Source organism: Amblyomma maculatum, chromosome 3, assembly GCF_055883805.1.
Source record: "Amblyomma maculatum isolate TAMU_Amacu chromosome 3, ASM5588380v1, whole genome shotgun sequence".
NCBI classification, from domain to species: Eukaryota; Metazoa; Arthropoda; class Arachnida; order Ixodida; family Ixodidae; genus Amblyomma; species Amblyomma maculatum.
In genome coordinates this window covers 133,464,860-133,479,142 of record NC_139346.1, presented here as the reverse complement: position 1 = coordinate 133,479,142, position 14,283 = coordinate 133,464,860, and the positions used below count along the sequence as shown (strand labels likewise).

General features: G+C 46.3%; 1 protein-coding gene across 1 annotated transcript in view; it reads left to right on the top strand.

Annotated features, from left to right (window-relative positions):
• The first annotated feature begins 2,371 nt into the window (after positions 1–2,371).
• LOC146196093 (uncharacterized) overlaps positions 2,372–14,283 on the top strand; it is a 41,726-nt gene continuing 29,814 nt past the window's right edge. Inside the window, exon 1 of the mRNA XM_084598094.1 lies at positions 2,372–2,701. Coding sequence (XP_084454220.1) covers positions 2,634–2,701 — 68 coding nt within the window. The 5' untranslated portion in view covers positions 2,372–2,633. The remainder of the gene's footprint in view (positions 2,702–14,283) is intronic.

Below are 14,283 nucleotides of genomic sequence, written 5' to 3'. Positions count from 1 at the left end.
AAGTCAGTGCACGTTAAAGAACCGTGGATGCTCGAAATTTCCGCAGCCCTTTGCTATGGCGCCCCCTACAGTCGAGTCGCTTTGAGACTTCAAACCACGTAAACGACAACACGTAGATTACCCATTTTAATTGTCCTCTCTTGTCGGCAGAAACGCGAAAGGAATGGAGAGGCAGTCCGGACCAGCAAAGCAATGTCAGGCTTAAACCAGTATAAGGTAGATGAAAAGGAGCTAAATGGTCGGAATAGGAGAGTGTTGAGAATTGAGAATGTAAAAAAAGACAATAAAAGGAAAACAAAGAACAATACAACGTAGTACGGCATACAGATCGGCGAAGAGCGAAAATAAAAGAATAAAGTGCAGAAAGAAACAAAAGACGAAAACTTCCAGGAAAGGCGAGGCATGAACGAAGAATTCCGCCAGGTAGGCAAAACCAGCAAAGAAAAAAAAAGAAAACACAAAGCAAAGCACACAAGCAAAAAGCATTGCTGCGAAACTCGCAGCAATATACAGCAAACAAAAAAAAAAGGGGAGGGGGGGGGGGGGGGGGCAGGGGGCTTAGGAAACTATACAGAAGTGGTAGAAAAGACTAAGCAGAAAAAAATCGAAACGCCAATAAACGAGCCATGTGCTGGTTAACGACACCGAACATATACAGCAAGTATCAATGATATGAAAGAGGAAAGAAAAGGAAGAAGACAAAAGCGTACATTAGTGAAACAAAATGAGAAATCAAAAATTCAAAATAACCAAAGTAAGTGCCGTAGATTACCAAGCAATAGCCTCCCTCCTGCCGCCGGCTCTACTTATTGAAGTTGGCGACCGTAGAAAATGTTGAAAGGCGATGGAATCCAGTCGGCACTATTCCATAAAAACTAATTTTTAAAACGTTTAGACCGTTTCGTTGCTATCTTTACCTTTTGACTCTTTGTCAAACCGTCGAGCAACTCATAAAATACAACCCAAAAAAGTGACTACGGTTTAGCTTCGGTTAAACCTAGTGTGAAGCGATAGCTGAAGCATGATTAGATATGGTAAAGCTCTTACGCGCGCAGCGCACCTCTATGTATACTCGAGACTGACGCCAGGGATCAAATCTCTCGCCACGCAGCTTCTCACGTCAGTTAACTCTTGACCTTGACCTTTGGTGGGAACGACGCAAACCAAAGTGATTGTGGCCTAAGTTCCATCTTGACCTCGAAGCAGTTTGAAGGTCATCGGATTCACATGGTGACCTCGGCTTTACATTGCGTAGGAAGCATGCAAACACGGTCTAGTTGAGAGAGAACAGCGCGGAAAATGGTAGAAATGCGCGGAAAAAGAAATCCAAAATCGGATGCGGCTGCTAGTTTTTCTGCTCGACGCGAGGCTCCACCATAATCGCCGCTTGTCTAAACACTCGTCGGGTCGGATTCATGTAAACCTGGTTGTATTGTGTTCACTCAACTCGACTCAACTCGACCCCCCCCCCCCCCCCCCTTTATACGTCGGGTTCATGTAAACAGGTCTGGAGTGAACAGCGGAGAGGCTGGAGCAGGGGCAGATCGCTTACAGGTAGAAATCATGATAGGTATATTGAGATCTACTTTGTAGAGGCCCATTATGGTGCTCTCGAGAGTGCTTTGTTCAATGTTAATTAAGGGGAATGAAGCTACAGTGAACAGTAACATGTTGACGGCGAGCGCATGGGCAAATCAGAAATCATGAACTTCGTATAGACCCTAGGCTGTGCTTTATGCAACCATGCATATTACTACGAGCCCGGTAACAATATTTATAATCGCAATATGCAATGAAAGGGCGCTGAGAGTCGCTCTCAAAATTCGCTGAATTTGTCAAGTTAGCTAAACGCTGCTAAATTCGAAGCTGTCAGCAAGAAATGGGAATAATAGCGTCTTTTAAATCAAATAACATAGGCCGGACAGAAGATCTTGTCTCCAGCCATTCATTGTTATTATGTTTGGAGGTTTAAAAAAAAAAGAAGGTTAAAATCAACTGAACCTCACTGTGAACTACAGGCAGACAAGTACGGCAACCTAAAGCGCGGATGGCAAAAATGGGGGTTTTAATGCGTGCAGCGCAGCCAGCACGCTTATATGCGCAGCGTGGGCGCACGGTCACTCTCCGGTAAGTAATTCTTCTGTCACAAAACAATAGAAGTACGGTATTCCACAGAGAGAGAAATGATAAACATGGTCGACCTTATGACGTCTGCAACGCACGCTGTCTCAACAAGTATCGGGCGGGAAAAAAAAAGCCAGCACAAAAAGCATAGCTCAAAATTTCTTCACGCAGTTCTGGTTTCGTCCTCTCGTTCACGGTTTTATTTCATATTTACAGGTTAATTGAGAGCGACATTGTCACTGCTACTGGTATCTTAGACGGACGTTTGTTCCGTCCTGCCTGAGCTGACATGCGCTCCAACAGTGCACACGATGCTGTCGCACAGCTGTCGTAAGCCCCCCTGCCTATAGGCAAAAACATAAGCAAACCAAAGCGGCGTCTGGCGGTCGAATATACCGGAAGTTGATCTAAAACCACAGCTCCTAGAGTTGCCAGATAGCATGAAGTCCGGGTTTACTTGTTAAGGCTACTAAGAAGGGGCCAGCGGCATCCTTCCCTTCGTGCGGGCGATGAGTCAATGGTCTCTGCCGTCCCCAGCCCTAGCGGCTGTGGTGCTGCTCTGGGCTGCTGCTTCAAGGTTTGTATTATTATCGTATTGTGTGTTTTGTCTCGTCGTTGCGAAACTATGATGCTCTAATATGGATAGACGGGAAGGACGACGTAGCACAGTACAGTGGTTCAGCTGCCATTTCTAACCCTGGACACTTATTGGGAGTTATCGGCTCAGATACGTTATAATTAAAGTTGATATATTTCCTGAACCAAAGCATATTTCCTGAAACGTCAGTAATGATTCTCTGCACCATCACTGCCTTCAATGGAGGTTATAAAAATACCTCTGGAGAGGAAGTCGCCTATACCGGCCAATGGGCTGGGGTGATTCGTCGGTGTTCCCAGTGTGTTTCGAGTGTTTAAATGACTTTTAATTTCTGATGCGATGATGTAAGCTATCAGGTGAGCCATACTGAAAATCTCTGAATCGATTTGACCAACCTAGACGTTTTATCTCTACTCAGTGTAAAAGTCGCAGCTCAACCTCAATGCTAAATCGTTGAGTCAAGCAGTAGCAGCTCTAGTGTTGCATGGTTGGATAGCTTATATAAAGTGTAATGGCCCTTGATTGTTTGCACGTCTTAATTAAACATAGCGAATTAATTAACGGCTGGTAAACTTCGGACTTTATGCGATATAATCGAGTCACATGTCGTTAGATAGCTTATGACGAGTATAATTGCATTCGGCTAACTATAGGTCCTTATTGATTACAGAAAATTAGCTAATGGTGAATAAAAATCGAATTCATGTTATAGCTACAAATCGCATATCGTTGGATAGCTTATGCCGACTATTATTGCACTGGACTAACTGCACGCCGAAACTAATGAGTGCTAATTAGTTATATTGTGATCAGAAATTGAAACTTATGCTATAGTTTTAGGTCATATATCGTAACGAAGCTTATATTGAGTAAGGTTGCACTAAACTAAAGTCATTGCACTACACTCGGGTCTTAAATTCTCATAGTTAGTAATTATGTATAAAGTTGAACTTTATGCTACAATGCCAAGTCATATAATGTTGAAATGGTCTCGACGCATAGAATCCAAATTCAAACACTGAACACCGCAAAAGCCGCGAAAAAACCTAAGTAATGCTCGTCTAACTCCTTCAACCGTGTTAGGCGGCCAATTTCTGTGTATGCAGCTTCCTTGATCGGGATATGGCCCATGACATGTTGATTTGCAGGTGAATTCCTTTGCTAAAGCCCACTGCAGCTCGAGTTAAAGCTCCCTCTAAAGCTTAAGGTATAACTAGTTCCGGCATAACGTCGACGTAATATGCACAGTAATTTGCGTTTCTTCATATTGATTGATGCACTCAGTTGAGATACGGAAACGAACAATCATGTTGTGAAGATAAAAGAATCCAAAGCATGAGAAATAACTTGCAAAATACCTGAGTAACTATTGAATTAAGTATATTGTTACGCCGAAGGCCTTCGTGCAAAACGGGACGTATGGGACGTCAGGGGCACTGTGCCAGCAGTCTTCTTCTTCTTCTTCTTCTTCCTTGATATTTGGCACATACCCACGAAGGGGGATTGGCCAGGGTTCAGTGTGGACTGCCAAATGTCCTACACAAATTGAAATAATGTAATAAAGTAATTCACAACTAAACAAAAACAAAAGGTTTTAGATCACAAAAGTTATTGAATGAAAAAATATGATGCAAAAATTTGTAGTTTTGTAAATTTGGAATGCAATTAGCAGGGGAATCTGTCCGTAGCTGTTATGTAGTTATGTAAGTACTGACAAATTTGAGGCAGCGCAAATCCTTTCGCACTCGCACCGAAGGAGAGTAGAAGCGGGACCGATAACGTAAATCCCAAGCGTGCAATTGGACTTTCTAAATGCACCCTCCTCTGATGTGAAAACCTTCGGCAAGCGAGAAGGAAGTGATCGATATTTTCAATTTCACCGCAAGCCTCACAAAGGTTTGTGGGGATGATCCCGCATCTACATAAATAAAGATTTAAGCGAGGAATCCTGCATCTCAGAAGAGTCATCGTAACCTCACACTGCCGTGATTTACATGCTCGAACTTTCCATGAGTATATGAGATGCTGGTATTCGGCTGTAGATAGCAAAGAATCATTGCATGTAGCGGCTAGGTATTTATATCGCTGGAAACGGGACATTCCAAAAATGGTGATATTAGGAATGGTACAAGAAACAGATGCATCAAGAGCTGATTTAGCCAGGAAATCTGCAGTTTCGTTATGAAAAATACCGCTGTGTCCGGGGACCCAGATGAAGCGTATTTCTTTCACCCACCCCGGTATGAAATACTTTAGTGAGCGGATCAACTGAGCATCCCGTGCTGACTCCAGTGACAACAAAACAGAAAGAGAGTCTGATAGAAAAATTATTTTTGATTGACTGCAGGGAACTTTTAGTAGCGCTAGCCCAATTGCCATAAACTCTGCTAGAAATATCGGTGTGTAATCCGGGACACGCACCGAAAAACTACAGGAAAGAGACTCCGAAAAAATTCCAATCGCAGCTTTGTGCGCAATCACAGACGCATCAGTGGCAATTACAGCGTGATCAGGGAACTTTTCAAGGTGTTCACATAGGAGACTGGATATTAAATTTGAGGGCAAGTGCTTCACATTAGATGGAAATATAGAATCATAATTTATATCCACAAAGGACGTTGAGCAACCAATAGGACATATAGAAGCAAGGTCCACACCAATGTTTGTTAAAATGCTCTGCGTATAAACAACCTGGGGCTTGCAGACCCTTGGCCACTGGTGAGTGAGAAAGAGGGCGGGGTTTGACACAAAAATAGGTATAGCCACACCGGGAGTAGTCTCAAATGATCGCAAGAATGATCTGACAGTTAGAAGGTGGAAACGGGAGTTAAGGTCCGGAATGCGGGCCTCCAAGTACAGAACGGTGGTAGAGACTGACTGTGGAAGCCCTAGGCAGAGGCGCAGCGCCCGTCTTTCTAAAAGCAGCAAAGGATGTAGCTTATATTTTGGACACCCAGAAAAAAGAATGCAGCCGAATTCCAGAATCGGTCTCACATAGGCTTTGTACAAAAGTAGAAGGGTATCTCGACGCATACCAAATTTCCTGTTACTTATCCGTGTCAGCCTACCAAGGGCACGTTCACCTTTCCGAACATTAGACTTAATGTGAAGCCTCCAATCCATACTAGCATCATACGTAATGCCTAAATACCGCACAGATTCCACTTGAGGTATTACATCCGAGCGGTAGTTTAACGAAACATATAAGGGGGTTACGGTTTTAAAAACTAGCACACTACTTTTGGACACATTTAAAACCAATTTAATTTTGTCAAACCAGACCTCAAGTGCATTTAGGTAAGCCTGTAGTGAACGATATAGGTCATGAATATCTTTTGCCGAGGCGAAGAATGCTATGTCATCTGCATATACATATACAGTGACATCAGGATGAACCGGAATATCGCACATTAATATATTAAAAAGGAGTGGGGAGAGCACAGAACCCTGAGGCACCCCTCTTGTCTGTGCATAGGTGTCTGAGGTTAATGTGCCATCAGTGCAAAAAAATTCTCGTCCTTTCAAAAATTCCCTGATCCACGCATAAATGTAGAACTGAGGACGTAATAATGACAACTTGTTTAGTAGAATGGAATGTTCAATGCTGTCATAGGCCTTAGCAATATCGAGCGTCACTAACGCTGATACCTCCTTGTTGTACATTGCAAGGCGAATCCTACTTTCTAAATCTACATGTGCAGACCATATTGAGCATCCATTGCGGAAGCCTATTTGAGAAGAACTCAAAGCATTAACCTCTGAGATATGCTTTGAGAGGCGGCCATGCACAATTCTTTCTATTAATTTTACTAGATTCGAAGTCAAAGCTATCGGCCGAATGTTTTCAACATGAAATCCTTTACCAGGGTCTTTCAAGAGCAATATAATTTTCGCCACTTTCCAGACGTGAGGCAGCCATGCAGATTCTAATGATTCATTAACCAGATCCAGGAGATCCTGAGTGAAATCATTTGCTAAAATTTTGACCATACCTACCGTAACCCCGTCCCAACCTGGAGCCGAGTTTCTCATGGAAGAAATCACAGATAGTAATTCTGACCTATCAACCTCAACATACTCTGAGCAGGAAATGGGAGCGTGCAAGGGAACTCTGCACTGCTCCTGGAAACGTAATGCTAGTCCTTGCGCAATTTGTTCTAACTCATCCTTTGCCTCCTGTGGGGATAACACTACTGAACTTAATGACTGTGAAAGGTGCGAGTTTCTATTTCGTTCCATGAAACGATACAAAGCCTTCCTGTGCTTAGGGTTTGACAAATAAGTATTTAAATTTTCGTTGTACTCGTCCTTTGCCTGCGCTATGGCTCTTTTGAATGACGCCGAACAAAATTTGTAGTTTATCCAGTTTACTGGGCTCTGGTTATAAGAGAGGCTTTTCCATGCTGCTTTTCTACGGCGGAAGGCTTTCTCACACGCGTCATTCCACCATGGGGATGGCGACTTATTGTTTACTGTAGACCGCACAGTGAACTGGGAATCTACAGTAGCATTCGCGATTGAGGAAAATACCTTTTGTGCTTTGTCGGTCCTACATGAACAAAGGTTTGATTTGAGGGAGGAGCGTAGCGAAGCTGCATATTTGGCGTTGTTTACTAGTTTACGGTCCAAAGTTCTATCTCGTGTTGTGCTCATCATGATGGTAAATGTTATTGGAAAGTGGTCGCTAGACGTACCACTATCTACTGTGGACCATCGTCCTATACCTATCCCACCTGCTGCCAGGGATAAATCGACGACAGATTGTGAATTTCCGCGCATGAAGGTTATAGCCCGAGAATTGCAGCAGCGCACAGCATTTGACGACATCCACGTCCATAACAGCTGTCCACATGCGTCGGAGTAGTTATCCCAAAGAGTATGGTGCGAGTTAAAATCACCTGCAATAACTACCCTATTAGAATTTGTAAGTAATCTGTCAAAATAGTCTGTGCTACGTACACCTGTGGGGCAGTAGACGTTAGCGACTGTGACAGGGCCACAATGCGGCAATGTGATATCTACAGCCAAAATCTCACACTCAGGATTCATTACTGTTTTGCTTATTTTTGCCCGGTGACATAATTTTGACGATATCAAAGTTAATAAACCACCGCCCCTACCGTTTACACGATCGGCGCGGAAAACATGATATTTCTTTAAGGTAAATGACTTTGCGGGGGAGAGCCAAGTTTCTTGCAAAAGCACTATGTCTGGTTTATGTGTTGAAAGGAGAAGATATAAATCTGGAAGTGAAGATATAATAGAGCGACAATTCCACTGCAGAACTTGTACACCTGCCATGATTACTTATCTAAAATTGAGGCCGCAATAGCCTCTTTTAACACATCGGTTTGCTGTGAAACTTTGGAAGGTCCTTTTTTAGTTTTGGTCTGAGAAATGGAGGACTTAGAGGGTGAGCTAGAAGCACGGCGCTTTTGAGTAGGGCATGCCATTTCAACATCATTAGAGCAAAAACTTTTGCGAGAAATGCCTACAGGGACACTGTCGATTGTGTGCACTTGAGCCAGCACTAGAGGAGAATCTGCATTTGAACTTTCAGTACAGGTTTGAGATGAAATAGATGCTGGAGTCAGCACAGGTTGAGGTGGGCAAAGTGACTGGCTACCAACAATACTAGACAAAGCTTCAGTAAAGCTGGTAAGCATACGGTCAACCATGACAGAAAGGGCTTTTTCAACCGTTTTCACAATTGCGGTAGACAACGAGGTCTCAAAGTCTGGAGTAGAAGGGCGCACACAGTTGGCATAAGTGTGCCTTTTCCGATCAAGAAGGGCATAAGCATCTGCTCGAGAGCAACGATTCTCTTGAATTAATTCTAGTAACGCTTGCTCCTGGGATCGTTTCTCACAACTGGGGTCATCAGCCGAGTGCTCGTTACTGCACAGACAACAGCTAGGTCTTGCAGCGGTACAGCTATTAGAAGAGTGTCCTTCCCCACACACCCTGCATCTTGTCGCAGACTTACACGCTCGTCCACTGTGTCCAAATCGCCAACAGTTGGTACATTGAAGGGGGCGAGGACGTAGCGGGTCAATGCGATAAATAATTGGCCAAATTTTTAACTCAGATGGACACATGAGACCGGCAAAGGTTGTTATAACTGACTCTGTAGCAACACGCACCCCGGCCACTATGCGAGAGCAGCGATACACTGAAAGAACACCAGTTCCTGCGTCCTGAAATTCCTCCAAAATTTCTTGAGCAGTAGATGCAGGATCCACTCCACGCACAATACCCTTAGTGCAAGCCAGCTGTTCAGGAATAAAAGCTTTTACAGGAATCGATGTAAAAGAACTGCAGCGTAGAAGATCTGACACACAATTAATGTTTGCAGATTTGCAAACTATACCTCTTCTCCCGAAAGGTCTCACCGCAGAGATATCAAGGTAGTGATCCGTCAGAGTTTTGAGTTGCTGCTGAATAGCTTTCGGATTTTTCATTTTCAGCATTCCATCGCCTATCGGTATGAGTGCGACAGGAATCACATCGACGCCATTTTTTGTAAATGATTCCAGAGGCAAGCTTTCATTCGGCAGGCTGGCGAACCAATCTGCCGAGCCCCCTCCCGGGGTGGTGAAAGACATGCCTGTGCGCAAGGTAATGACACCTTTACATTACCAAATCCTATAAAGCTAGCCTGAACCCTGATCAAAACCCCCCTGAACGTGGAAAGGCCTCACCACGAAGAAGCTCAGGCACCGAACACCTTGAGGACTCCCAGGACAGGCAGATCAGAAATCGACGTAGCTGCTGGCACTCTGACAAAACCTCAGTCAAAGCCAGCAGTCAGTCGTCTCTCGCTCTGCGCGCGCACCGCACCACTTTGTCTTCTTTCCTATGGCATGGCTCTTCATCTTCTTTGCAGCCCGTTACATTTCCCCGTGCGCAGCCGAAGCCCGCCGGGCGAGTTACCAGGTCTCACGAGAGTGGCAGGGCTTCAAGCGTGCAACGTGCAATAGTTCTGTCGTTTTTGAACGACGACCTATTGCAATTTCGTAGGTCACATCAGTGATGCGGATAATATTAACGAAGGATTCATCGTAATGGGCCAACATTTCTCGTGAACGCCACGTCATCGAAGCGGTCGCCAAAGCCAGAAATCCTCACCCGGAGCGTACTTGACGTGCCGACGGCGCTCGTCGCAGAGTTCCTTGAAGCTCTCTTGCAAAGCAATGGTCCACAGGCGCGCTGTCAGCTGAGCTGCTTCTGCAAGGCACAGGGTCTCGGTGATGCACGGTTCGTCACTTAGTGAAAATGGCAGTATGGTGTCCAAGGTGTAGCGTGGTGGCCAGGCGTACAGAAGAAAGCGCTATAGCTCGTCGTCTCATGAGTCGCTGTTTTAAAAGCATGTGCAACAAAAGTCGGGGTTGTATCCCAGTTTTTGTGACCTGCGGCTACGTAATTCGAAATCACATTCGTCATTGTTCTGTTTATGCGCTCTGTCAAGCCGTTAGGTTGCGGGTGGTAGGGTGTGAAGTGGCGAAAATGCGTTGCACATAGGCCCAGGAGCTCCTCGATAACATCCACCTTGAGCTGACGGCCCCGGTCACTAATTATAACCCGCGGTGATCCATGCCCTAAGATCACTGAGCGGAGCAGAAACAACGAGACTTGATGAGCTGTAGCTGGTGGATAAGCAGCCGTTTCGCAGAAGTGAGTAAGGTAAACGGCACAAACGAAAATCCAGCGGTTGCCAAAGCAACCGTTTGGAAACGGGCCCAATATGTCGATGCGACTTGCTCAAAGGGCACGCTGGGAGGTGGCACAGGATGCAACAGCTCAGCAGGTGCAACTATAGGATGTTTATGATGTTGACATAGTGTACAACTGGGCACATATTTGTCAATAGTCGGTCGCATTTTAGACTAATAAAAGCGTTCTTGGGCGCGGCGGATTGTCCGAGCCGATCCGAGATTACCCGAAGTGGGATCGTCATGCAGCACGCACAAAACAGACCAATAGAGGCTTTGGAAAACTACAAGTAGTAAACGCAGGCCCACTGACGAATAGTTCCTCTTCCACAGGACACCATCACGTACATTAAAACGTCCGGTATCCCGACGGGTCTGCGAGGCGTTGTAGAGAGGCTTGAGGCCCGGATCCATTTGCTGTTCTAATTTAAATACTTGAAGGTCCGGAAACTCTCCAACCACAACCGAAATGAAGTCGTCGAAGTTGTCGGCGTTGCACTCAGTGGTGGCTATGGGAAGACGTGATAGACAGTCTGCGTCGGCATGGCGTCGCGGCCGCTCTTATACGCCTCCACGAAGGGCCCATCGCACAAGGCGACCATTGAGATCCCGGAGGTTGACAAGGCAGCGGAGTGGTAGTCGGGTACAATGATGAATGGGCGGCCGTGTAAGTACGACCGAAACAGTGGGATGCCGAATATCACAGCCATACATTCCTGGTCAGTGCCGACCTTGCAGTTCCTCTCGGGCTTGCTTAAAGTACGGCTGACGTATGCAATAGCACGTTCTCGCTCATTGCAACGCTGAATCAAAATAGCCCCAATGCCAACACCACTCGCATCCGTATGAACTTATCCGCGGTACAGCAGAATCGAAGTGGCTTAGAATAGGGAGCGATGTCAACAGAAACTTGAGCTGACGAAAGGAGGCCTCACATTCGGATGTCCATTCAAAAGATGCGCCTTTGTGTAGCAGACTCGTCAGCGAGGCGGCAATATCAGCAAAGCGGTGTATAAAACGACAGAAATAAGAGCATAACCCCAAAAAGCTGCGAATCTCTTTGACAGTCTCGGGTGGCTGAAACGATTCGACAGCTGCCCTTTTCTGGGGACCAGGTCACGCTCCGTCTTCATCAACAAGATATCCGTGCACCACTGCCTGCCGCTCGCCAAACCGGCCTTGCTTGGAATTAAAAACAAGACCACGTTACGCAAACAGTCCAGGACAACAGCTAGGCGTTCGTTATGTTATTTCCAAAACTAACTACATCATCTAGAAAAAGCATACAAATGTCCCACTTTAAACCACGCAGCACCGTGTCTATAAACTTTTCATAAACTGCAGACGCATTACAAAGCCCGAAGGGCATAACGTTGAATCAAAACGTCCGACTGGCGTGACGAATGCCGTTTTCTTCTTATCATCAGGGCGTACAGGAACCTGCCAGTATCCGGACCTTAAATCGATGCAAGAAAAATAAGAGGCGGCAGAAAGGTAATCTATGGCGTAATCTATATGTGGAAGCGGGTAGATGCATGTCTTTCTTTGTGATATCTTTCAGACGTCGATAATCCACACAGAACCGCCACGTACCGTTCATCTTGAGCACCAAAATTATAGAAGCCGCCCAAGGACTGTAAGACTCCTGAATGACCGCTTGTGAAGAATTTCTAGACTTGTTCATTAATCATCTTGCGCTGGGATTCTGATACTTGATAAGTCTTCTGGTGAAGCGGTAGGGAAAAACCGGTGTCGAGCATGTGACGAATGCGAGAATCCGGAAATACTAGCGGGTTCAGAGAGCTGGGCGAAGTCAAAAACAGATGCGTATTGCTGTAGGAGGTCCACCAGGGCTTGGCGTTCAGTACCACTGATACTGACGTCCACCATGCGAGCAATTGTCGATTCTGGTAACAAAGGTGGAATCGGTTCGGCAGAAGCGACTCCGACTGATGCCACAGCGGAAGGCATATCATGTCCACAGGAGGCAAGTTTCAATCCAGCTGGCCCAACAGCAGGCTCTGGGCAGGAATTGATTGCCTACAACCACGCACGACCGTTCACCACAGAAATGAAACAATGAGGCACAAGTGCATTCCTCTTAACACATGACGCATAAATAGGCTGTACTAGACCTGCAAAGGTGTCGTCATTGAGAGGCGATGGGTGATCTGGCCCGCACACAGCAGTCCACGATCATACGACTGTCTTCGGAGACACTAAATACAGTTTCCGCATCGCGCAAACTTTCTAAGAGATTCGGGACAAGACTCTGCTCGAAATAAAAAAGCCCCACTTGCACAGTCAATGGTAGCTGAACACATTTTCAAGAAATCTAAGCCTGAAATCACATCTTGGGGTGGAACTGGAAATGACAATAAATTCTGCTTGAAAAACTGCCCAATTCGACTTCTGCACTTCACACTCCCAATTGCTGCGACGATTCACCACTTACTCCCCAGAATGTTGACGTCGGGGCACACTGAAACATCACTTTGCGAACTAGCAGTTGTTTAAATCCTAAACTCCTTACTGAAACAGTTGCACCAGTATTCACAAGAACCGATGTGACTAGACCATCCACAGACACGCTAACTTTGATCTTGAGCATTAAAACAGGCGGAGGTACGTTGGTACATGGCAGACTTTCAGCGACCTCACCTCCATCGGTCGCGCTGGCCAGTTTTCCGGGTTCGATAATGAGCGCCAGCATGGCGAAGAAGAACGACGTGTGCGGAATGCTGGAGGTGGAGTCACGCTGCGGTCCGACGCCGGAGAATGGGTCCTCATGTTGGCCTCGGCACGGGTTGGTGCAGCGGGTGGGTGGAAAGACAGATGGTGGGGAAGATACTGCTGCTGGTAGTCTGGTTCTGCAGTGTATGTGGTGGTACTGTAGCGAGGTGAGCACTTGTACTGCTGCTGGTAGCCTGGCTCTGCAGTATAGGTGGTGGTACCGTAGCGAGGGGAGCGGTGACGATGGCAAAACCGTGAGATATGTGACCAGGATTACGACACCGGTAGCAAACCAAGGACGGGCGGACAGAAGACCCCTCGCGAAGGCGTCACTGCTGTCAGGACCCATATGGAAGGCATTAGATGTCGCGTCCTCCTCGAAATTGACTGGCGGCGGCTTGAAAGAGCGGACACAGAACCTAGGTAATCTCGAGACTGCTGGCGCACTGGTTACCGATCACAGTCAGCTACGTTGACAGACAGGGCCTGATGCTGAGGCGGTGGATACGCGAGGGCCGTTCAATGGGGCGGCAGGTGAGATCTTGCCAGCGGGTGAGCCCTTCACGCACAATCCGACGAATAGTAACGGCAAGGTCTCCGTAGGGACAGTGCCAAGCGACCAAACTTGGGATGATTCTTCGCATCTACAGATTTTCAAACGTGCGACAATGCTCGATCACGTTTGATACCGATGCCAGGTTTTCTTTGCTTATCAGGTAGGTGTAGATATCCTCGGCGAAGCCTTTACGCAAGTGGCCGACCTTGTTCTTGTCGGACATGCGAGGTGAAGCGACTGTGCAAAGTTTCAGGACTGCCCCGATGCAATGGGTGCAGGACTCTCCAGAAAGCTGTGCTCGGTAAACCAGTGTCTGTTCTGCACACTTCTTTACAGCGGTGTCACCAAAGCACTTGCTAAGCTCTTCTATAAAACGTGTCCAAGATGTGAACGAGTCTTCGTGGTTCTCGTACCACGTAAGCGCCGTGTCTATGAGCGCGAACACCACGTTGGCAAGTTGGGCGGTCGCGTCCTACTTGTTATATCGGCTGATGCGTTGATATATGTCAGCCATTCGCCCATAGCCTCACCGGCAGCGCCTGCGAAGGATCGGCAGGACT